The following is a 24,567-nucleotide window of genomic DNA, read 5'->3' on the forward strand; positions in this document are numbered from 1 at the left end:
CTTTACGGAGGCAGACTGCCACATCTTTCTCCCTTAGAGCAGCTGGTGGGTTTGAACAGCTGACTTTTCAATTAGCAGCCAAGTGCTTTAACCACTGCATCACCAGGGCTCCAGCATATTATAAGATACTGAAAAAAAGCTTTGTTGAAAGATTGAAAAATAAGGAATAGGTTAGGATTACATAAATTTTGAAAATCATAATCAAGTCTACTTGTTTATCTTCAACAATTAAAAAAAAAAACTTCTTCAGCATTTGTGTATAGCTATGATGTATTGTAGCTATTTTTATACAGAGTTTGCTCACTCGGCCTGATGGTTCTTCTCATTTTTTACATTTTCTTATGTGCTGATCCTGCTTTGCCCACTAGGTGTAAGCTTGGGTCACGGACACTACTGCCTTCGTAAAATACTTAACGATGTCTACTAAAGGAAAGGTCTCAGATCATTTTCTGCCTGCTCAATAGCATACTTTTAAAAGCTGCATTATCTGTGAGAATGACAAGAGTGAGAATGTGGTAACAGATGCATTTTTAAAGAGCACATTATTGAATGATAGCAACCATTGATTCTGGGCCTACGTTTTAACTGTTCAGTAAACATTCTCTTTAAAGATACTCAAGAATAAACTAACATACCAAACCAAACCAAAAACCTACTGTTTCCCTTTGGTTTCCACGTAAACACAGTAAAGCCATATTTGGGCTTAAACTAGATTTGAAATATTGACCAGGAAAACTTAAACAGGAAATTGATTTTTAAAATACAGTATTTTGGGGCAGGGGGATACTATTTATCAACGACACCACTTTTCTACTATGGTAAATATGTAAATATATGTAACAAAACATTTGCCATTTCAGCATTTTTAGTATGTATAATTCAGCCAACAGCACCACTTTTTGAGAGAAGTTTTGATCTGCAAAAGGGAAGACAATAAGGCTTATATACTGATTTACATCATAGAATATTATGTAGCCAAAGGAATCGATGCTTTCTTCTTTTATGTCTATTTAGTGCTGCAAGATTTGAATATAATAAATTAAAGAATGACTTGTTGATATGAGAGACACTCGCAACTTTTCAAAAGAATAAGTGAAATATAGTTATATAGTTACTAGTATCTGCAGGGAAGACGGCAATATGGCCAGTAATAATGGGGAACCTAATCAACAGTCTTTCCTTCTTTTTCTTTTTTTTTTTTTAATTTTGCTAATATGCAGGGGAAACAATGTGTATGATCATCCAAAAAGGTTATTTTTCTACACATATATAATGGGTGCTTGTTCACGGCATAAAGTCACAGGTATCTGGAGTCCAAAGGGAACCTCATATTCACCAGTCCAAATATTTTCTTTTGCAGACAAAAAATGTGAAGGCTAAAAACAACAAGTGACTTGTATAAAGCTGCACCATTAATCTGTGCCTGGCTGCACCTAAGCTGTTCTGGCAAACACCCAGTGTGTAAATATATGTGTGTGATGTGTGTCTCTATAACAATACACTTATGATCACATATATGTGTGTATGCGTTTTCAGGATGGAAAAATATTACTGAACAAAGAATTGTAATTCTCTTGTTCAGTAAACAGTCACTGATTTATATTTAGTGGTTTTACTCGTTAGGACATCAAAAGGAGAAATGGAGTGTTGCTCAAGGAGCAGAGAGCTTATCAAAAGAAGGCAATAAGATGTTTGTAGTGCCCCGTTAAGCCCTCCAAATTTTCACTGAAATGGGGCTATGCACACAATACTTTTGCTTCAAGCTTTTTAACAGCTCTTTTAAATTAAAAAATAGCATGTGTTTCACAATAACTTAGTTTCTCCTTCTAAGTCCTAAATATTGATTTATATGACCAACTATGACTGTCACAAAGAAATCAGTGCAACAACAACAGAGAACCCCTGAGGGAGCAGGAGATCAGTGGGATGCAGACCCTAAATTCTCACAAAAAGACCAGACTTAATGGTCTGACTGAGACTAGAGGAATCCCGGCGGTCATGGTCCCCAAACCTTCTGTTGGCCCAGGACAGGAACCATTCCCGAAGACAACTCATCAGACATGGAAGGGACTGGACAGTGGGTAGGAGAGAGATGCTGATGAAGAGTGAGCTATTTGTATCAGGTGGACACTTGAGACTGTGTTGGCATCTCCTGTCTGGATGGGGGGATGGGAGGATAGAGAGAATTGGAAGCTGGCAAAATTGTCAGGAGAGACTGGAAGGGTTGACTCATTAGGGCGAGAGCAAGTGGGAGTATGGAGTAAGGTGTATATAAACTTATATGTGACAGTTTGACTTGATTTGTAAACGTTCACTTGAAGCTCAATAAAAAATAGAAGACAAAAAAAAAGAAATCAGTGCAACAAAGAGCATCATAAAATTATTTTGATAACATGCATAAATGGTTCTTTCCACATCTTTTAAGTATTAAACCAAACCAAACCCACTGCCGTCGAGTCAATTCCGACTCATAGCCACTCTGCAGGACAGAGCAGAGCTGCCCCACAGGGTTTCCAAGGCTGTAAATCTTTGCAGAAGCAGACTGCCACATCTCTCTCCCCAGCATGGCTGCTGGGTTCGAACCTTTGGGTCAGCAGCCGAGCACTTTAACCACTGCGCCACCAGGGCTCCTTTTTAAGTATTACAGACTTAAATTTACCATGGCCAAAACACTGGATGAAGAAAATTCATTCTTAATTCATGGGAATAATTGGGGATATGGAATCTCGTCATTGTTCCAAGATCAAAGTAAAACAGACAGTAGTTGATATGTTATCATTCCTAGTGAAAAAATTATGTGTTTTTATAAATAATCAGAGAAAATAACCAGAGAAAAAATGCATCTAATAAATGCTGTTTTCTCTCCAAGGGAGAAAGACCTAGTCTTCTGCTCCCCTAAAGATCACAGCCTAGCAAACCATAGGGGACAGTTCCGCTCTGTCACGTGGGGTCGTGATGAGTCAGAATCTACTTCGTGACACCTCATGACAACTAGCTTATTTATCCCCACTATTCTTATATCCTTATTTATCCCCGCTATTCTTATATCCTTATTTATCCCCACTATCCTTATATCAAGCTGTATGTTGTGATCTTCAATAACTGCCATCCATAAATACTAGCTGTTATTAAAATGCAGCAATAACTTTGACAAAATGACACGCTCCTCAGCAAAATGTGACCCCAGGCATTGTTTGGAGAGTGTTCTATCATTCAAATACTTTGTCTTAGAAGTCCCAACTGATCTTTAACTTTCACCTTTACAAATAAGCTTTCTTTCATAATTGATAAAGGACTATGAGAACTGGAAAACAGCCAGTTTAATTTTGTAAAAACACATAAAATCCAACTTAATTTCCCAAATGAGCTTCTTATAAATAGCAGAAAAAATACACAGAGCAGAGATGGACATTACTATTTCCATTCCCAAAGGTGGTACTCTGCTGTTTGAATAAAATAGAAACAAGATTACTCTGTTACATTCCACAAAGAGTGATGCTCAGTCTTGAATCCCTCCTGGGAAATCTGAAGGTAAATCACATCTTTCTATCTTCCTCTTTATTTAGCATATTGTTAGAATTTTCAAATCAACAAGTTCTTCAAAACAAAGGATTACTAATAATTTATTCACTCTGTGTGTCCTTAATACTGTATATTGTAGTGTGTATTCGAAGACTAAATTCTGACTCCCTTGTTTTGAGGCTTGAATGTATGTGTGGTGAAAAGGGAACATGGGTGGGTTAATTGGAGTCTTCATCACATTAACATGTTGGCCTTTTATTTTTTATACCCTATTAATAACACTTCAGTCTAAAAATCCATAGTCTAAAGAAAAAAAAACTTTGGAAAAGAATAAAATTCATCTTGTATTTCTAACATGCAAAACTTGTAGTTTTTTGGAAGATACACATGATGGGTCTCATTTGCCAGTGTTTTAAAGCAAACGCATATGCCCGTACCTGATGGAAGGGTAGAAGTTTGTGTGGCTTTCCTAGTACCTGACTGTATAGGCGTTGGAGTTAGGAAAGTGTTTTAAAGCAAACACATATGCCCATAAGTGATGGAAGGGTAGAAGTTTGTGTGGCTTTCCTAGTACCTTACTATATAGGCGTTGGAATTAGGAAAGTCTAAAAAGGAAGCTCTGCTTTCTCAAGGGTGGTCTCTTCTTGACACTTCCATCTCTCCCCTCACCCACTGCAGAATCCCACGGACTGCTCAGACTGCCTACTGCATTAAACTTTTTGGGAGAACAGCATCCCAGAAATAAAAAAGGAAAAATAAAATAGAAGCTGGGTTGACCTGAGGTATTTAAAAGCTCTTAGATGACTCTCTGGGTGATGAAATGACCGTGTATACAGATCCCCTGGGTATTGAACGGTAATATTCAGCAGAAAATAGGCACGAGGTTTTTTTTCCCCAGCCTTGGGAATATCAGCTAGCGTTTGCTGCCCCAGAAATTAGATTTACAAGTTGCATTGCTCCCAAGGGATACGGTCCTCTCCAGTTCGTAGACTGCCAATCCCAAAGGATTGCACCCATCACCAGACAAGCGACACTGAGACACATTGTCACATAATTGTTTTTAATTTCAAAGTAAACCATAAAAACAGCCTTTCTCTAGGCACCTATATGGTCCAAAGCATATAGGTTTCTTTCTCCTCGTCTCTATCAATCTCTGTATATATCCCTGTATCTACCTACCTACCTACCTTCCTGCCTCCATCTCTTTTTCCCCTCTCGCTAACCACTCAGGCGCGCGCACACACGCACACACACACACACGCAGAAAGCCTGAAGTACCTAGTGACTACGAATAAGGCAAACCTGCGCAATACAGATTTGGAAACATTAGGGATGAAAATGATGATGAGTAGGAACATAAGGACAGAAATTTCGTCTTTTTTTTCTTTAACCCGTAACAAATCTTTTTACCTCCTCGTCTTCTTTTTGTTACAGAATATAGTCTTGAGAAACGTTGATGCCATCTCAACCTCAAACTCCTGCTCCACAAGGCTTGTCCGCGCCCACACCTACTCCTCCTTAGCAACAGGGATAAACCCCTTTTACTGTCCTTGGCGCGTCACCGCGGACTCCCCTGGCGTCCTGCGGACATTCACGCCAACCTCTCGCCTAGACTTCTTCAAAAAGGTTTAAGAGCAGAAAGAACGGTGTTCCGGTTTTTACAAACAAAGAGAAAACCTGGGCCTGAAGCTTTTTCTCAGGGACCCTAAGCTCTTAGAGATACCCTTCCCTTTCCTCCCCCACTCTCGCCAGTTCAGGACTCCTCTGAGTTTATTTCACGAGGTTGGGAGCACGAAAGACAAATGTCTATCAGCTCGTCAAGTTAACTTGGCTTCGGCCGGGACTAGAGGCTGAGGACGGGGCGCCATCCCGGGGGCTTCTACCTGAGGCACCCGGACAGGAGGGTAAGCGCTCAGATGCCCCGGGCCGGGCTCTGGGAGAGGCTGCGGCGGAGCTAGGCGCCCTGGAGCCGGGTCTTGGGGTCCCCAGAGCGGTCACGTGTTCCCGAAGCGCCTCTAAAACGCGGTGGCTCCCCCTCCTCCTCCCCACTGCTCGCGGTCCTCCTCCTGCCGCCGCCTCTGCCGCCGCCTCCGCCCCCGCCGCCGCCCGGGCACAGGAGCCAGCGCGCTGGGGGGCGCCGGGCCGCGTTCCGGAGCCCAGGCGTCCGCAGCGGCCGGGGTACCCCGAGGTACGCCTTCGGACCCTCCCCGCCGCCCCCTTCCCGCTGAGGTGAGCTCTGCAGGGCGGCCGTGGCTGCTGCGGGTCCGCCCGGGGCCCAGGGAGCGGCACCCCTGTCCCCGATGCCGGCGCGCCCCGGGGCTGCGGAGAGGCCGGGTGGGGAAGCCCGAGGCGGGGAGGCTGGGCAGGTGAGGGTTTGGATGGCGAACAGGCGGTCGTTCGGCGGGAAGGGAAAGCGGGGAAGGGAGGACCTGGTTGAATTCTTTCGTGCCGTCTCCAACTCACCCGGCATGGAGCCAGCAGGGGCCGAATCAGAACGCAGAGAGTGTCCGCGGGATACGCGTAGGAGCCTCGTCCAGAGGGGGCAGGGGAAGGCGAAGAGCCGGCGAGCCGCTGCCTGGGGAGCAGCAGCCAGCGGGGTGCCCTGGCCACGCTCGGGCAGCGTCCTCGAGGCCACTCCGGTAGTCACCTGCCGCGCCGTCCCGCGGCTTCCCCGAGGCGTGGAGGCCGCTGCGCTCCTGGGTCTGCGCTCCTATCTGCAAAGCGGCCTCATAGGACACATGCAGGCATAACAGATATCCACACACCCGAATTCCAGAAACAGGGGATTCTTAAACCCTCAAGTTTACAGACCGTTAGTTTATCTTTTAAAGGAACTCGGGCATCATACTGGACCAAAGGCGAAGACTCTGCAGTACCACACGGAAATACCTAATGCCCTTCCAGCAGCATTCTGTGGCCTGGAGTGCAGTTTGAAATTTCAGATTTCTGAAGGGAAGGGGACTCCGCTGTTAAGACTGAGAAGGATGGGTGTAGTGCGTGTTCGCGTGTTTGTCAGCTGAGCAGAGCTGTAGCTATCTTTCCAGTTCTAATTTTGCCAGATTCTAGTTTTAAAAATAATTCATGAGAATAATTGAGGATATGGAATCTCGTCATTGTTCCAGGATCACAGTACAAGAGGTAGTAGTTGATACGTTATCATTGCTAGAGGAAAAATGACACGTGTTTTATTCTTTTGTGTGATTGGCATCCTTTGTGAGAAGAAAAATGTGTATTTTCACAAGGCAGGAAATGCTCCTAACAAAGAAACTTTATTGAAATGTATAAACTCAGTCCCTTAGTATCCTTTGAGTTCCCTGCAGTTCCTTCTATTATTCTTTAAAAAAAAAAAACTATCTACTTTCTTAAAATCCTTACTGCCCATTTAAAAGATTTCATTTGTCCTGGTGTCAGATGTAGATCAGTTTATAAGAATTTATAAAGACTTTTATTGTCTTTTGAAAGTCGCCACAGTTTAACAAATAACTTTTTTTTTCTTCTGTTTCAGCCTGGGAAAATCCAAATGGGGACTAAAACTATATACAAAAGAAAAAAAATATAGTAATTAGATATAACAAAGATTTCACACAGTCAGTATCATATTTCCTGTTAAATAACATTTTAAAATGCTCTCTCTTTGGCTATATTCATAATTTTTCTAGGAATCTGAAATGAGGTGAAGTTCACATATGATAGTCCTTTCATTATGTATAAAATATTTGTTGTAATACAATTATGTGTATAAAATTGTGCATCATTTATTATTACACTTGGTGAAAAGCACATCATTAAACATATTTGCATCATCGATTGGTTTATTGTGTTTTCAGGAAAAAGGAAGTGAACAGATTAAAGAAAGAATTTTTTTTTCTTTCCATTTTAAAGTAGTTCCTCTACCTTAGATTTTCAATTTTAAAACAGAAGACTTAAATCTTACTGGTCAAAATTTTCTCAATGCTTAAACTATCCTCTGACTACCAGGCAACACTTTTAAAAACTATGCTGAGCATGTTTTTTCTGCCTCTATGCTAAATAAAAACATGTTTAAAATTTTTTTTTGCTATTTTACCTTTATGTTACTGTCAATGAAGAACATCTAATTTAAAGTTGTCAGCTGTCCTGAATGGCTGTCTGTGTAGGTTTCTCCTCTTGGCTTTAGGGCTATTTAAAGCTAGTTTCCCCTTGTACATACAATGCCTGCATAGTCATAGGACACTCAGGACCACATTGTTTCTGTTCCCACACACTGTGCAGCACTTCTTCAAAAATTTTGGCTGGCAATATTGTATCTAATGAACGTCAGCCCACAGTCAGGTGCTGCAGGCAGCGCACAACCATTGTAGAAGGCCCTGTCCAGTCTCTTTCCTGTCCTTGCCTTGGTAGTAGAAAAGACAGTTGCTATCTGCTGACCTATCACGAAGTTAGGAGAAAAACATTGATTCAAGAAAGTGACTCAAAAGAAGAACAAGCAGAATCACAGTTACAAATAGCCTGTACTTATTAGGAGTGTAAATAGGCTCATGAACAAGCTAGATCAAACCAGGGGGTCTGCAGAACTCAGGAAATTAGGCAGAAACACCAGTCAAGGCTGTGCTGACCTATCCAAGGTAGATGCTGGGAGGCCATGATTAGCCAAATGATAAAGGGATTCATTTGGCCCTGTGAGTCACTCGGGGACTTTTTAACATGAGGCAGTATTGATGCAAATTATTGGCTAGGGTCTATGAATGAATAAATAGGATCCTGGCCTTTTTAATTTATTTTTAAAGGAATGTAGTTAGCTTCCAGCAGGTAATTCAGTTGGTATGGAATCAGTTGTAGAAATTGTGAAAAGCTTAAACTTGGAATTTTCTCATAGCAATATGATGCCTATGTTATCCTATTTGACACTTGTATATAAAATGGAGCTATTTATAATGAATGTACCTACACAACAGAATTTCATAGTTGGAAATTTATTGGACCAAGACCTCTAAGTTCGTTATAAATTGAAGATAATAGTGTTTCCTGTTAATCTAAATATATATGGATTTGTACAGCTTTAGGGTCATTACTAGTCAAAATTGGTTGAGGATAATTATCGAATTGTAGATGTAGAAATAACTAGATAAATAAATATTGATATGTAGCAAAATTGCTTTTATAGCTACATATGTATCAGGATCTCTATAGCAGTGTATATTTGCCAGAATTAGTTAACTGTTGCTGGCCTGAGTTTTTGTAGGAGATTCTTGTTTAAAAAATGAAAGTGCTTGTTCAAAGAGAAAGAGGGGCTTCTCTTATTTCTCATTGATATAAGCAATTTTGTGCAATACTGTTAAATATGTAAAAGCAAATAAGTGACACCATTGTGGTGCGGCATTAATTGTTTTGACATGGGTGAAAAAATTTATTTCAGGCTGTTATATTAGTGTCAGTTTTACATTTAACTTTAAGATACACTGTTTCCTTTAAACATGGGAGCCCTCATGGCGCAGTGATTAAGAGCTTGGCTGCTAGCTAAAAGGTCGACAGGTCAAATCCCTCAGCTTCTCCCTGGAAACCTTATGGGGCTGTTCTACTCTAGGGCAGTGCTACTGTGGGTAGCAGAGTCACTATGGGTTTGGTTTGGTTTTTGGTTAAACAATATGGATTAATTGAATTTTTTTAAGCAGAAATCTATATTGTTATTGTTAGCTGCTGTGGAGTTGGCTCCCCAAATCATAGTGACCCCATGTGACAAAGTAGATGTGCTCTATCGGGTTTACTTGGCTGTAATCTTTATAGAACCAGGTCAGCAGACCTTTCTTCTGCAGAGCTGCTGGGTGGGTTCAAACCACCAACCTTTAGGTCAGCAGCTGATTGTAAACTGCTTGAGCCACCCAGACTTCTAAAATCAGGTAAATTTGATCAGTGCTGCTGGTCAGAGGTTATCCTAATTCATGGTAATCTAGGCACACCTCAAAGCACTGAGAATTGACCATGGAATAATTTTACCATCCTGAAATCTGTTCACATAGTCAATAATACGGCTTAATAACCATTTAGTGAGTGCTTACTATATATACCTAGGTGCCGAGTGAGCTTAAATTTGAACACTGCCTGAACTATATAATATTTAGATGACTAGATTTTTGTTTGAATTTTTCATTCTCCACGTATCGTGGTGGATACCAGGATGAGTAAGGAACAGTTCCACTTATAAATAAATAAGGTAGCTTGCTATGCATTATTATTGCAACGCAAAGCAGATTGTGACCCGTATCATCAGACAACTATAAAGAATGCTACAAGGGTTCCAAAGAGGTGAGGTCACACCCAGTTGAGTAAAGCAAGGAATATACTTTGAGGACAGGTGACTTTTAAGCTTGGCCTTGAATCAGGAAGGAAAGAGAGATTAAGACATCTTTAAGGCAAGACTACACCATAAACCAGATACCTTGACCAAAGAAAAACCCTAATGAGCTATTGCAATTTGAGATCTTAAAGTTCTTATATACGTTTTCCTTTCCTTACATTACATTTTAAAACAAGGTCTGCTATAACACAAGTTAACAGACTTCGGAAATGATAAACATACTTTGTTATTGGCTGATGTTTGCACTGTATTTGGAATAGATTAAAGACCTAGAATAACTTTCTTAGGAGATTAATAAGGTAATGGGAAAAAATAAAATTTTGTTTCCTCTCGATAAATTTATAGTAGTCATGTACTTTTTTCGAGTTGCTAACGCATGTCTTTTTATTTCAAGCAGGACTATAATATGGATTTAGAGCTCAAGGATTATTCTAACAGGACACTTGCGACGGAGAACAATACTGCTGCCACTCGGCATTCTGGCTTTCCAGTCTGGGAAGACTATAAAAGCAGTGTAGATGACTTACAGTCTTTTCTGATTGGGCTCTACACATTTGTCAGTCTTCTTGGCTTTATGGGGAATCTACTTATTTTAACGGCTCTCATGAGAAAGCGTAATCAGAAGACTATAGTGAACTTCCTTATAGGAAATTTGGCCTTCTCTGACATCTTGGTTGTGCTGTTTTGCTCACCTTTCACACTGACATCTGTCTTGCTGGATCAGTGGGTGTTTGGCAAAGTCATGTGCCATATAATGCCTTTCCTTCAGTGTGTGTCAGTTCTGGTTTCAACTTTAATTTTAATATCAATTGCCATTGTCAGGTATCATATGATAAAACGTCCTCTTTCTAACAGTTTAACAGCAAACCATGGCTATTTCTTGATAGCTACCGTCTGGACACTAGGTTTTGCCATTTGTTCTCCTCTGCCAGTGTTTCACAGTCTTGTGGAACTTCAGGAAACATTTGGCTCAGAGACATTGAGCAGCAGGTATTTATGTGTTGAGTCGTGGCCGTCTGATTCATACAGAATTGCTTTCACTATCTCTTTATTGCTAGTTCAGTATATTCTGCCCTTAGTTTGTCTCACTGTAAGTCATACCAGTGTCTGTAGGAGCATAAGCTGTGGGTTGTCCAGTAAAGAAAACAGACTAGAAGAAACTGAGATGATCAACTTAACTCTTCATCCATCCAAAACAAGAGGGCCTCAGGTGAGACTCTCCAGCAGCCATAAGTGGAGTTACTCATTCATGAGAAAACACAGAAGAAGATACAGCAAGAAGACAGCATGTGTGTTACCTGCTCCAACGAGACCTCCTCAAAAAAACCATTCTGGAATGCTTCCAGAAAACTTTGGCTCTGTGAGAAGTCAGTTTTCTTCATCCAGTAAGTTCATACCAGGGGTCCCCACCTGCTTTGAGATGAAACCTGAAGAAAACTCAGACATTCATGAAATGAGAGTAAAACGTGCTCTCACAAGAATAAAAAAAAGATCTAGAAGTGTTTTTTACAGACTGACTATTTTGATACTAGTATTTGCTGTTAGTTGGATGCCGCTACATCTTTTCCATGTGGTAACTGATTTTAGTGATAATCTTATTTCAAATAGGCATTTCAAGTTGGTGTATTGCATTTGCCATTTGTTAGGAATGATGTCCTGTTGTCTTAATCCAATTCTGTATGGATTTCTTAATAATGGAATCAAAGCTGATTTGATGTCCCTTATACACTGTCTGCATATGTCATAATTATCTGTGTTTACCAAGGAAAGAACAAACGTCAGGAGCATCTAAAATCTATTCAGAGTAGCTGTGTATGTAGAATTAAAAGAAATTTTGTTACCATATGTAATTTAATTTATGCAAAAGAGTTCTGGATTTGAATTTATTAGTTATAATATATGGAAGATAATTTTAATGCATTGTAGTATGAGGAATTGTATAGGGCCAGTGTCAATCCAATCTGTAATTTCATTTTAAAAGGTAGTTATAGTACTTTCGTTTCACCTGTACCTTGTAAACAAATGTTTTAATTTTTTTGTTTAAAATAAAAATTCTACCTAACAAACACAGTATTTCTTTCCAAAAATAAAAAAATATATATATTTTTTTCCTGAGAAACATTTAATTTCAAAGTTGAGGAATATCTATTATAATATTTTCTTTCATTTCTACTTCACAGGCTTCTTAATGTTTTGTTTGTGAAAATATGGAAAATGTTTAATGTGCCCAGCAAATCATAACTAAATGACAGGTGTACGCCCCAAGTCACAATTACTGTTTTAAGCACTAAGGACGTTTTTGGAAATCCTAAAAGCAATGCTTATCTCTTACAATTATATTATTGAGTATGGGCCAAACTGTTGGTTTATCCCACTGTTCAATAATACACAATTAATTTGCCAAAGAAAAATAGATTTTAAATACCATAATATTAAGCAAAACCAAATAAAGTTTTTTATATACCTTTTATATTCTAAAATTCAAAATTTCAATAGCATCTGTATTTCCAAGAATTAAATAATTTTAAAGAATATGTAATGTATTCATAGAAAAAGGTCAGTTAATTTTTTTTTGGCCAAGACATAGAATGATTACTGTAAAATTTATACTGTTTCAATACTGAGGCCTCATATGTTACCTTATTAAATTGAGGTCAGTCATTTCAGTTATTGGAACTTTTTGTTCATTTGTTTTAGCTAGTTTTTTTTTTTTTAAAGAACTGAGTCCTTGTGATAATTAAATATTTGTACGTATTGCTCAGATGTGCAAAATAACACAGATGTCTTTATTTCCGATAGCTGAGTTAAATATTCCCCTTTATAGACTCCTGCTTGTAAGAAAGGAAAACAACCAAACAACAAACCATTTAAGTTTGCATATTATAGGTTAATTCAGGTAAGTATTTAATCAATTCAAAGTCCAAAATCTCTATGAGGTTTTTCTTTCTGCCCTCCTTCTCCCCGCCAAGATGATGTGTTCATATAGAGAAACTGACAGAATTCCTGTGGTGGGGGAAACGGCCCTGGTCCACATGGTGTCCTCTGCTGGCTCCATCTTGAAATGCACTTTAAGTATAATCATTTTACCTTCTCTCCCTGTGATGCCAGCCTCTGCCGCTTCCTCTACTGTGCAATGTATGGCCCTTTCTCACCATGGACAGAGCCTGATAGTCTAGCCCGGAGTAGCCCACCCCTGCTGACATTGTCCACTTACGCTGTCATTGACTGTGTTTACTGAGCCACATTCCCATCCCCCATCTTTTTTTTTTTTTTTTTAAATTGTGTCTTAGGTGAAACTTTACAGAGCAAATTAGTTTCTTATTTGGGAGCAAGGAAAAATGGAGAAAACTAATGACACAAAGGAAAGATTAGTCCAAAGGACTAATGGATCACATCTACTACAGCCTCCACCAGACTGAGTACAGTACAACTAGATGGTGCCCAGCTGCCAACATTGACTGCTCTGACAGGAATCATAATAGAGGGTCCCAGACAGAACTGGAGAAAAACGTAGAACAAAATTCTAACTCAGAAAGAAAGACCAGGCTTGCTGGCCTGACAGAGACTAGGGAAACACTGAGAGTGGCCCCCACACACCCTTTCAGCTCAGTAATGAAGTCACTCCTGAGATTGACCCTTCAGTCAAAGATTGAACAGGCCCATAGAACAAAACAAGACTAAAGGGGCATACCAGCCCTGGGACAAGGATGAGAAGGCAGGAGGGGACAGGAAAGCTGGTAATAAGGAACCCAGGGTTGAGAAGGGGACACGTCATTGGGTTGTTGACCAATGTTGTAAAACAGTATGTGTACTAACTGTTTAATGAGAAGCTAGTTCTGTAAACCTTCATCTAAAGTAAAAAAAAAAAAAAAAAATTATAGTTGTGGGTGGCACAAGCAGTTTGTGGAAAAAGCAAATTAGTTTCTTATTTAACAATTTACAAAGAAATTGTTTGGGGACATTGGTTGCAATCCCAGTCATCTGTCAACACTCTCCCCTTCCTCACCCCAATTTCCCCTTTCCGTATGTCCATTTTTCCTGTCCCTTCCTGCCTTCTCATTACTACTTTTGGGCAGGCATTGCCCATTTGGTCTCATATACATGACTGAACTAAGAAGCACATTCCTCACAGGTGTTATTGTAATCTATTGTTGAGTAGATTCCAACTCACAGTGGCCCTATACAGACCTGTCTAATCTTTGTCTGAAAGGTGGACTTCTTCCGGAGTGGCTTCCGTTCTGAGTTAAAAGGGCACCTGGGCACCATAGCCTCAGGGGTTTTTCCAGTCTTTGTCAGACCATTAAGGTTGGTCTTTTATTGTGTGCGAATTTCAATTTTGTTTTACATTTTTCTCTCTTTCTGTCTGGGACTCTCTATTGTGATCCCTGTCAGAGTGGTTGTTGGTGGTAGCCAGGCGCCATCTAGCTCAGGCTGGTGGAGGCTCTGGCGCTTGTGGTCTGTTAGTTCTTTGGACTAATATCTCCCTTGTGTCTTTGGTTTTCTTCATTCTCCTTTGATCCGAATGGGACAGGACCAATATATGTATCTTAGGTGGCTGCTTGCAAGTTTTTAAGACCCCATATGCTATTTACTAAAGTTAGATATAGAATATTTTATTTATGAATTTTGTTATACCAGTTGACCTAGATGACCTCCGAGACAACGGCCCCCAGCCCTCAACCCCAGTAACTCAGTCCCTCAGGGTGTTTGGATGTGTCTATGAGGCTTCTATGACTTTGTCTTGATCAAGTTTGCTAACTTCCCCTATATCATGCACTGTCTTTCCCTTCACCAAAGTTAAAACGTATCTACTGTTTAGTTAATGATTTCCCAACCCCAGCCCTCCCTTATAACCATCAAAGATTGTTTCTGTGTGTAAACCTTTTCATGAGTGTTTGTAATAGTGATCTCATACAGTATTTGTCCTTTGGTGATTGACTTATTTCACTCAGCACAACGCCCTCCAGATTCATCCAGTTGTGAGATGCTTTGCAGATTCATCATTGCTCTTTATCGTTGTGTAGTATTCCATTGTGTGTATGTACCATAGTTTGTTTATCCATTCATCTGTTGATGGGCACTTAGGTTGTTTCCATCTTTTTGCTATTGTGAATAATGCTGCAATAAACATGAGTGTGCATATGTCTAGTAGTGTGACAGCTTTTTAATTTTTCTAGACATATTCCAAGGAGTAGGATTACTGGATCCTACAGTATTTATATTTCTAGCTTTTTAAGGAAGCGCCATATCATTTTCCAGAGTGGTTAGACATGTTACATGCCCACCAGTAGTACATAAGAGTTCCATTCTTCCCACAGCCACTCCAATACTTATTATTTTGTTTTTTTGTGCCAATAATGTTGGGGTCCCCCACGTGTCTGTCAGTTTGTCATACTCTGGGGACTTGCGTGTTGCTGTGATGCTGGAAGCTATGCCACCAGTGTTCAGATACAAGCAGGGTCACCCATGGAGGACAGGTTTCAGCTGAACTTCCAGACTAAGACAGATTAGGAAGAAGGACCCGGCAGTCTACTTCTGAAAAGTATTAGCCAGTGAAAACCTTATGAACAGCAGTGGAACATTGTCTGATATAGTGCTGGAAGATGAGCCCCCCCAGGTTGGAAGGCACTCAAAAGATGACTGGGGAAGAGCTGCCTCCTCAAAGTAGAGTTGACCTTAATGACGTGGGTGGAGTAAAACTTTCGAGACCTTCATTTGCTGATGTGGCATGACTCAAAATGAGAAGAAACAGCTGCGAACATCCATTAATAATCAGGACCTGGAATGTACGAAGTATGAATCTAGAAAAATTAGAAATCGTCAAAAATGAAATGAAACACATAAACATCGATATCCTAGGCATTAGTGAACTGAAATGGACTGGTATTGGCCGTTTTGAATTAGACAATCATATAGTCTACTATGCTGGGAATGACAACTTGAAGAGGAATGGTGTTGCATTCATCATCAAAAAGAACATTTCAAGATCTATCCTGAAGTACAATGCTGTGAGTGATAGGATAATATCCACATGCCTACAAGGAAGACGAGTTAATATGACTGTTATTCAAATACATGCACCAACCACTAGGGCCAAAGGTGAAGAAATAGAAGATTTTCATCAGCTGCTGCAGTCTGAAATTCATGGAACATGCAATCAAGATGCATTGATAATTACTGGTGATTTTAATGCAAAAGTTGGAAACAAAGAAGAAGGATCAATAGTTGGAAAATATGGCCTTGGTGATCAAAACAATGCTGGAGATCGAATGATAGAATTTTGCAAGACCAACGACTTCTTCATTGCAAATACCTTCTTTCACCAACATAAACGGTGACTATTTTTTTTTTATACACACGGACCTTGACAGATGGAGCACACAGAAATCAAATTGACTACATCTGTGGAAAGAGACTATGGAAAAGCTCAATATCATCAGTCAGAACAAGGCCAGGGGCCGACTGTGGAACAGACCGTCAATTGCTCATATGCAAGTTCAAGCTGAAACTAAAGAAAATCAGAGCAAGTCCACGAGAGCCAAAATATGACCTTGAGTATATCCCACCTGAATTTAGATACCATCTGAAGAATAGATTTGACACACTGAACACTGGTGACCGAGGACCGGACGAGTTGTGGAATGACATCAGGGACATCATCCATGAAGAAAACAAGAGGTCATTGAAAAGACAGGAAAGAAAGAAAAGACCAAGATGGATGTCAGAGGAGACTCTGAAACTTGCTCTCGAGCATCAAGCAGCTAAAGCAAAAGGAAGAATTGATGAAGTAAAAAAACTGAACAGAAGATTTCAAAGGGCGGCTTGAGAAGACAAAGTATTATAATGACATGTGCAAAGAGCTGGAAATGGAAAACCAAAAGGGAAGAACATGCTCGGTGTTTCTCAAGCTGAAAGAACTGAAGAAAAAATTCAAGCCTCGAGTTGCAATAGTGAAGGATTCCATTGGGAAAATATTAAATGATGCGGGAAGCATCAAAAGAAGATGGAAGGAATACACAGAGTAGTTATACCAAAAAGAATTAGTTGATGCTCAACCATTTCAAGAGGTGACATATGATCAGGAACCGATGGTACTGAAGGAAGAAGTCCAAGCTGCTCTGAAGGCATTGGTGAAAAACAAGACTCCAGGAATTGATGGAATATCAATTGAGATGTTTCAACCAACAGATGCAGCGCTGGAGGTGCTCACTCATCTATGCCAAGAAATATGGGAGACAGCTTCCTGGTCAACTGACTGGAAGAGATCCATATTTATGCCTATCCCCAAGAAAGGTGATCCAACCAAATGTGGAAGTTATAGAACAATATCATTAATGTCACAGCAAGCAAAATTTTGCTGAAGATGATTCAAAAATGGCTGCAGCAGTATATTGACAGGGAACTGCCAGAAATTCAGGCTGGTTTCAGAAGAGGGCGTGGTACCAGGAATATCATTGCTGATGTCAGATGGATCCTGGCTGAAAGCAGAGAGTACCAGAAGGATGTTTACCTGTGTGTTATTGACTATGCAAAGGCATTTGACTGTGTGGATCATAACAAATTATGGATAACGTTGGTAAGAATGGGAATTCCAGAACACTTAATTGTGCTCATGAGGAACCTTTACTTAGATCAAGAGGCAGTTGTTCATACAGAACAAGGGGATACAGATTGGTTTAAAGTTAGGAAAGGTGTGTGTCCTGGTTGTATTCTTTCACCACATCTATCCAATCTGTATGCTGAGCAACTAATCCAAGAAGCTGGACTATATGAAGAAGAAAGAGGCATCAGGATTGGTAGAAGACTCGTTAAAAACCTGCTTTATGCAGATGACACAACCTTGCTTGCTGAAAGTGAAGAGGACTTGAAGCACTTATTAATGAAGATCAAAGACCACAGCCTTCAGTATGGATTGCACCTCAACATGAAGAAAACAAAAAACCTCACAACTGGACCAATGAGCAACATCATGATAAACGGGGAAAAGATTGAAGTTGTCGAGGATTTCGTTTTACTTGGATCCACAATCAACAGCCACGGAAGCAGCAGTCAAGAAATCAAATGATGCATTGCATTGGGTAAATCTGCTGCAAAGGACCTCTTCAAAGTGCTGAAGAGCAAAGATGTCACCTTAAAGACTAAGGTGTGCCTGACGCAAGCCATGGTATTTTCAATCGCATCATATGCATGTGAAAACTGGGCAATAAATAAGGAAGATCAAAGAAGAATTGATTCCTTTGAATTGTCGTGTTGGCAAAGAATATTGAATATACCACGGACTGCCAGAAGAACGAATAAATCTGTCTTACAAGAAGTACAACCAGAATGCTCCTTAGAAGCAAGGATGGTGAGATTGCGTCTTACATACCTTGGACATGTTGTCAGGAGGGATCAGTTTCTGGAGAAGGACATCATGCTTGGCAAAGTACAGGGTCAGTGGAAAAGAGGAAGACCCTCAATGAGGTGGATTGACTCAGTGGCTGCAACAATGGGCTCAAGCATAACAACGATTGTAAGGATGGTGCAGGACTGGGCACTGTTTCATTCTGTTGTGCATAGGGTCACTAACAACAACAAGAATGATGGGGTGATATGGTATCTCAATATAATTTTGATTTGCATTTCTCTAATGGGTTGTATGGAAACCCTTTGGCATAGTGGTTAAGAGCTATGGCTGGTAACCAAAAAGTTGGCAGTTTGAACTCACCAGGCACTCCTTGGAAAACCTGCGGGGAAGTTCTTCTCTGTCCTTTAGGGTTGCTGATTCAGAATCGACTCAATGGCAATGGGTTTTTAATGGGTAGTAATCGGGAGCATTTCTTCTTGTGTCTGTTAGCCACCTGAATGTCTTCATTGGTGAAGTGTCCATTCATATCCTTTGCCCATTTTTTAGTTGTATTATTTCTTTTTTTGTTGTTAAGGTGTTGGATTTTCTATAGATTTTAGAGATTAAACCTTTGTGGAATTTGTCATAGCCCCAATTTTTTTTTTTTTTTTTATCAGTCTATAGGTTCCCTTTTTACTCTTTTGGTAAAGTCTTTTGATGAGCATAGCATTTACTTTTTAGAATATCCTAGTTATCTAGCTTGTCGTCTCATGCTTGTGTTTGGTAGTTATGGTTTGTATCCTGTTTATACTGTATTAGGGTCTCTAGCATTGACCCCATTTTTTCTTCCATGGTCTTTTTGGTTTTGGATTTTATATTTAGGTCTTTGATTCATTTTGAATTAGTTTTTGTGTATGGTGTGAGGTATGGGTCCTATTTCATTTTTTTTACAGATGGACCTGGAGTTTTGCCAGCACCATTTGTTAAAGAGATTGTCTTCTTCTCCCCATTTAATGATCTTTGGGCCTTTGTCAAAGATCACCTCACTGGGGTGGATGGATTTATGCCTGGGCTCTTAATTCTATTCACTTGGTCTATATGTCTGTTGTGCCAGTACCAGACTATTTTGAATACCATGTCTGTATAGTAAGTTCTGAGGTCAGGTAGTGTGAGGCCTCCTACTTTATTCTTTTTCTTCAGTAGTGCTTTACTTATCCAGGGGCTCTTTCCTTTCCATATAAAGTTAATGATTAGTTTTTCCATCTTGTAAAAAAGAATGCTATTGGTATTTGGATCGGGAATTCATTGTATTTGTAGATTGCTTTTTTTTTTTTTTTTAGGTAGAATTGATATTTTCACAATGTTAAGTCTAGTTACCCATAAGCATGGTATGTTTTCCATTTATGTAGGTGTCTTTTTGTTTCTTGCGGTAGTGTTTTGTAGTTTTCTTTGTATAGGTCTTTACGTCCCTGGTTATTTTATTTTTTAGGGGCTGTTACAAATTATACTGCCTTCCTGATTGCCTTTTCATAGTTCTTTTATTCATGTATAGAATCAACCGATTTTTGTATGTTCATGTTGTATCCTATTACTCTGCTGAATCTATCAGTTCCAGTAGTTTTTTTGTGGAGTCTTTTGGGCTATGTATTGTATCATATTATCTGCAATAGGGGTAGTTTTACTTCTCCTTATCAATTTGGATGCCTTTTATTTCTTTTTCTTGCTCTATTGTTCTAGCCAGACTTTCAGCCAATGTTAAAGAGGAGTGATGATAAAAGACATCCTTGTCTTGTTCCTGTTCTCAGGGGGATATTTTCAGCCTCTCTCCATTGAGAATGATGTGGCTGTTGGTTTTATATAGATGCCCTTTATTATGTTGAGGAATTTCCCTTCTATACCAATTTTATGGAGAGTTTTTATCAGGAATGGGTGTTGATCTCTGCATTGATTAAGATGATCATGTGATTCTTTTGTTTTATTTATGTGGTGGATTACATTTATTGATTTTCTAATGTTGAACCATCCTTGCGTACCTGGTATGAAACCCATTTGGCTAGGGTGTATTATTTTTTTGATATGATGCTGAATTCTACTGGCTAAAATTTTGTTGAGAATATTTGCATCTGTATTCATGATATTGGTCTGTAATTTTCTTTTTTTGTGGTGTCTTTGCCTGGTTTTGGTATTAAGGGTTATTCTGGCTTCCTAGCATGAATTTGTAACTATCTCTTCCTTTTTAAGTTCTGAAATAATTTCAGTAATACTGGTGCAAGCTCTTCTCTGCATGTTTGGTAGAATTCTCCAGTGAAGCCATGTGGGCCAGGGTTTTTTTTGTTGTTGTCATTGGGAGTTTTTTTTAGATTACCTTTTCAATCTCGTCTCTCGTTATGGGTCTGTTCAGACTTTTGAACTCAGTTTGTGTTAGTTTAGGTAGGTAGTGTGTTTCTAGAAATTTGTCCTTTTCCTCTAGATTTTCAAATTTGTTGGAGTATAGTTTTTCACAGTACTCTGTTATGATCCTTTTTATTTCGGGTGGGCCTGTTGTAATGTCCCCCACTTTGTTTCTTATTTGGGTTATTTGCTTCCTCCTCTGTTTTCCTTTATCAGTTTGGCCAGTGATTTGTTGATTTTGTTGATCCTTTCAAAGAACTAACTTTTGATTTTGTTGATTTTTTCTACTCTCTTTTTCATTTATTTCTGCTCTGATCTTTATTATTTCCTTTCTTCTGGTGCCCGAGGGCTCCTTTTGCTGTTCTCTTTCTATTTGTTCAAGTTGTAGAGCTAATGTTTTGATTTAGTCCCTTTCTCCTTTTTTGATGTGTGCGTCTATTACTAGAAATTGACCTCCCGACACTGCCTTTGCTATGTTGCAAAGGTTTTGGTATGATGTGTTTTCATCCTCATTTGATTCTAGGAATTTTTTGATGCCATCTTTGATTTCTTCTATTACCCAGTGGTTTTTAAAAGCAAGGTGTTATTCAGTTTCCATGTATTTGACTTTTTTCCTTGCTTTTCCTGTTATTAATTTCTACTTTTATGGCATTGTGATCAGAGAAGGTGCTTTGTGTTGTATCAGTGTTTCGGATTTTGTTGAGGGTTGCTTTGTGGCCTAAGATGTCTATTCTGGAGAACATTCCATGTGCATTGGAAAAGAATGCATACTTTGCTGCTGTTGGGTGGAGTGTTCTTATATATCTATGAGGTCAAGTTGGTTGACTGTGGTCTTTAGATCTTCTGTATCTTTGTTGAATTTCTTTGTAGATGTCCTGTTCTTTACTGAGAGTGGTATGTTAAGTCTCCTACTATTATTGTGGAACTTTCAGTGTCTCTTTTCAGTGCTTTTAAAATTAGTTTTGTGTACTTTGGAGCCCAGTCGTTGGGTGTGTAGGTATTTATTATGGTTATGTCCTCATGGTGGATTGTCCCTTTAATCATCATATAATGTGTTTCCTTGTCTTTCATGCTGGATTTTGTTTTTAAAGTCTATTTTATCTGAGATTAATATTGCCACTCTTGCTCTTTTTTTGTTTGCTGTTTGCTTGATATTTTTTTCCATCCTTTGAGTCTTAATATATTTATGTCTTTGTTTCTAATATATTTCTCTGTAGACAGCATATTGATGGGTCCTATTTTTTGTTTTTAATCCATTCTGTCACTCTCTGACTGTGGGTGCATTTAAGCTGTTTACATTCACTGTGATTAATAGGTATGAGTTTATTGATGTGGGTTTGTAGTGCCTATTTTTTTTGTGTGTGTGGTGCTGACATTTCCTTTGTTCCTCTTACTCTCCTGTGCTAAATTCCTTTTGTTTGTGGATTTTCCTTGTTTTTCTTTTGTTTTTGTAGATTTTGTGTTTACTGAGGCTATATGCTTTTCTTCTTTATTTTGATGAGCACATTGGTTAACTTTCTTTGTGATTTCCTTGAAATTTATCCCTATCTTCCTCCATTTGAAAGTTCAATACCTACACCACTTATTCCCTCTTTTATTTTTCTGATGCTGTTTTCACTTACAGATTGACCTCTCTGGTTCCCTATTGTAAATTTTTTAGTTTTGTTTTATCCTGAGAGTTTGTTACCTAGGTTGGTATCTGGATGATACATGTGTGCTAGATTCAGGCTGTTGTCTAATGTTGTTGGTTCTCTAACTGAAGGACTTCTTGTAAATTTGATTTGGTTTTAACATAGTGTCTTAATTACTGTTTATAGGAAAATGTCCTAATTTCCCCATCATATTTGAGCAAGTGTTTTGCAGGATATGTTGCACTTGGTTGGCAGGTTTTTTTTTTTTTTTCAAGGTTTTATATACGTCATCCCATTCATTGCCTTCCTGCCTGCAGGGTTTCTGCTGAGTAATCAGAGCTTAGTGTTATGGTTTCCCCTTTGTATGTGATTTTTAATTTTTTCTGAGCTGCTATTAGGATTTTTTCTTTGTCTTTAGCTTTGGTGAGTGTGGTTATGATACATCTTGGTGATTTTCTTTTGGTGTCTGTCCTACATGGAGATTGTTGAGGTTCTTGGAAAGTCAGCTTTTCATCTTTCATGATATTAGGAAAGTTTTCTCTCAGCAAATCTTCAACGATCTTCTCTATTTTCCATTTTCTCTCCCTGTTCTGGAACTCTGATCACAAACAAATTTTTGCTTTTTATTTAATCCTGCATCTTTCTCAGGGTTTCTTCATTTTTCTTCATTCTTTTCTCTGATTTTCCCTCAAATAAAGTGATATCCAAGGATTTGTCTTCAATTTTGCTGACCCTGCCTTTCATTATTTTAAATTTCCTCATAAAACCTTCTATTGCACTTTTTCTGAAATCTTGTTGTTTATCTTTTGGATTTCTAATTGCTGTTTTTGTATGATTTCTGGTTGTTTATTTAGTTTGACATTTTGTTCCTATATTATTTTCCTTTATTATTCCATAGGTTTGTCTGCATTTTCCCTAATTTTGTCTGTATTTTCCATGATTTTTTCTTTTTTTTTTCCTTATTTTTGTCTGCATTTTCCTTCATCTCTTTCCTAATCTCTTGGAGAGCCCTGAATATTAGAGTTTTGAATTCCCTATCAGATAGTTCAAGTGTCTTTTCTTCTATTGGAAGATCATCTCATGTTTTATTTTGGTTGCTTTCTGGAGCCATTCTGTCCTTTCTTTTTTCTTGTATGTTTTGTATTGTCCATTGTCTCTGGGACATTCAGGAATTATTTTCTTCATTTACTGATTGTAGATTTTTTTTTTTTTTTTTGCTTCATCTGCTTTTTTCCTTTTATTTTGTTATGTCTGGGTGGGTGGGCTGGTCATGTTTTGTTGCTTGCTTTCCTGTTAGCAAAATACTTCTCACCACCTTCTCCAAGTGGGCAATGCCGGTTTCTCAGCTATGTGAAGCAGAGCAGGTCCAGCTGGAAGGAGGGGCAGTGATGGGTTATTTGCTGAATGAACTGGGGTCAACAGGCAGGGCCAGGGCACAGTGCAGGGCAGAATTCGTGAGTCTGGGGGTGACACTTAGTGCCCAGTGCAGGTAGGCGGGGGAGGGGGAGAGAGAATGTGGTGTGTGGAGCTAAGTGGAACTAAATGGGTGAGAGAAACAGAAGAAAAAAAATGCAAGAAGGAAAAAATTTTAAAACATGGCAGCATGGTAGAATTTGGCAGGTGAGGGCAGAAAGACCCAGCAAGGCCAAAAGCCAGTGGCTGTCTAGCCAAGCAGTGTGGCTCAGCCTGTTGAGAAGGGGCTAGGTGGGTGAGAGATATGAAAGACAGAGAAGAACATGGTGCTGGGAGAGCCAGCCATTGGGGGCAGGATGGAATGGGGTGAGAGGGAGCTGATGTCTCCCTCACTGGATGACATGACACATCTGGTCAGGAAAGGGCAGAGGCAGCAAAGGGTCTAGGTGGAAGAAAGAAAGAAAAGGGAAAAAGGTAGAAAAAATATGGCGCTGAGGGAGCCATCCTGTGGCAGCAGGGCAGACCTGCTCCCACGTGCCACAGACTCCCTAGCCCAGCAGTACAGCACAGCCCGTCAAGAAGAGGGGAGGTGACACACACTGTTAGGTGGGTGGGAGAAAGGAAAGGAATGTAGGGAGAGAGAGAAGAAACAAAAGCAACATCAAAAAACAGAGAAAACAAAAACAAAAAATGGCACTGAGGGAGCCAGTCAGTGACAGTGGCACAGTGTGTGCCAGTGACTGTCTAGGAGAGCACTGCAGCACGGACCTTTGAGAAGGTGTGTGGGTGCTGCTCAGAGCTAGGTGTAAGGGAAAAGAAGTAAGGGAGGATGAGAGAAGAAACAGAGAAAAAAAAGAACAAAGTAAACAAACCAAAAAAATATGGTGCTGAGGGAGCTGATTGGCGGGGGTAGTGCAGACCTGGGGAAGCCCTGTGCTGATGGTTCTCTA

General features: G+C 39.5%; 1 protein-coding gene across 1 annotated transcript; it reads left to right on the top strand.

Annotated features, from left to right (window-relative positions):
* The first annotated feature begins 9,755 nt into the window (after positions 1-9,755).
* On the top strand, positions 9,756-11,603 carry NPY5R (neuropeptide Y receptor Y5). The gene has a single exon (XM_003418505.4). It carries the CDS (start codon positions 10,233-10,235, stop codon positions 11,601-11,603), a length of 1,371 nt encoding a protein of 456 aa, XP_003418553.1. The 5' UTR covers positions 9,756-10,232.
* The last annotated feature ends 12,964 nt before the right edge of the window (positions 11,604-24,567 follow it).

Source organism: Loxodonta africana, chromosome 13 (genome assembly GCF_030014295.1).
Source record: "Loxodonta africana isolate mLoxAfr1 chromosome 13, mLoxAfr1.hap2, whole genome shotgun sequence".
Classification (NCBI taxonomy): domain Eukaryota; kingdom Metazoa; phylum Chordata; class Mammalia; order Proboscidea; family Elephantidae; genus Loxodonta; species Loxodonta africana.

Coding starts and splice junctions, on each gene's coding strand:
- NPY5R (XM_003418505.4), top strand. CDS start 10,233: ATGTCTTTTTATTTCAAGCAGGACTATAATATGGATTTAGAGCTCAAG.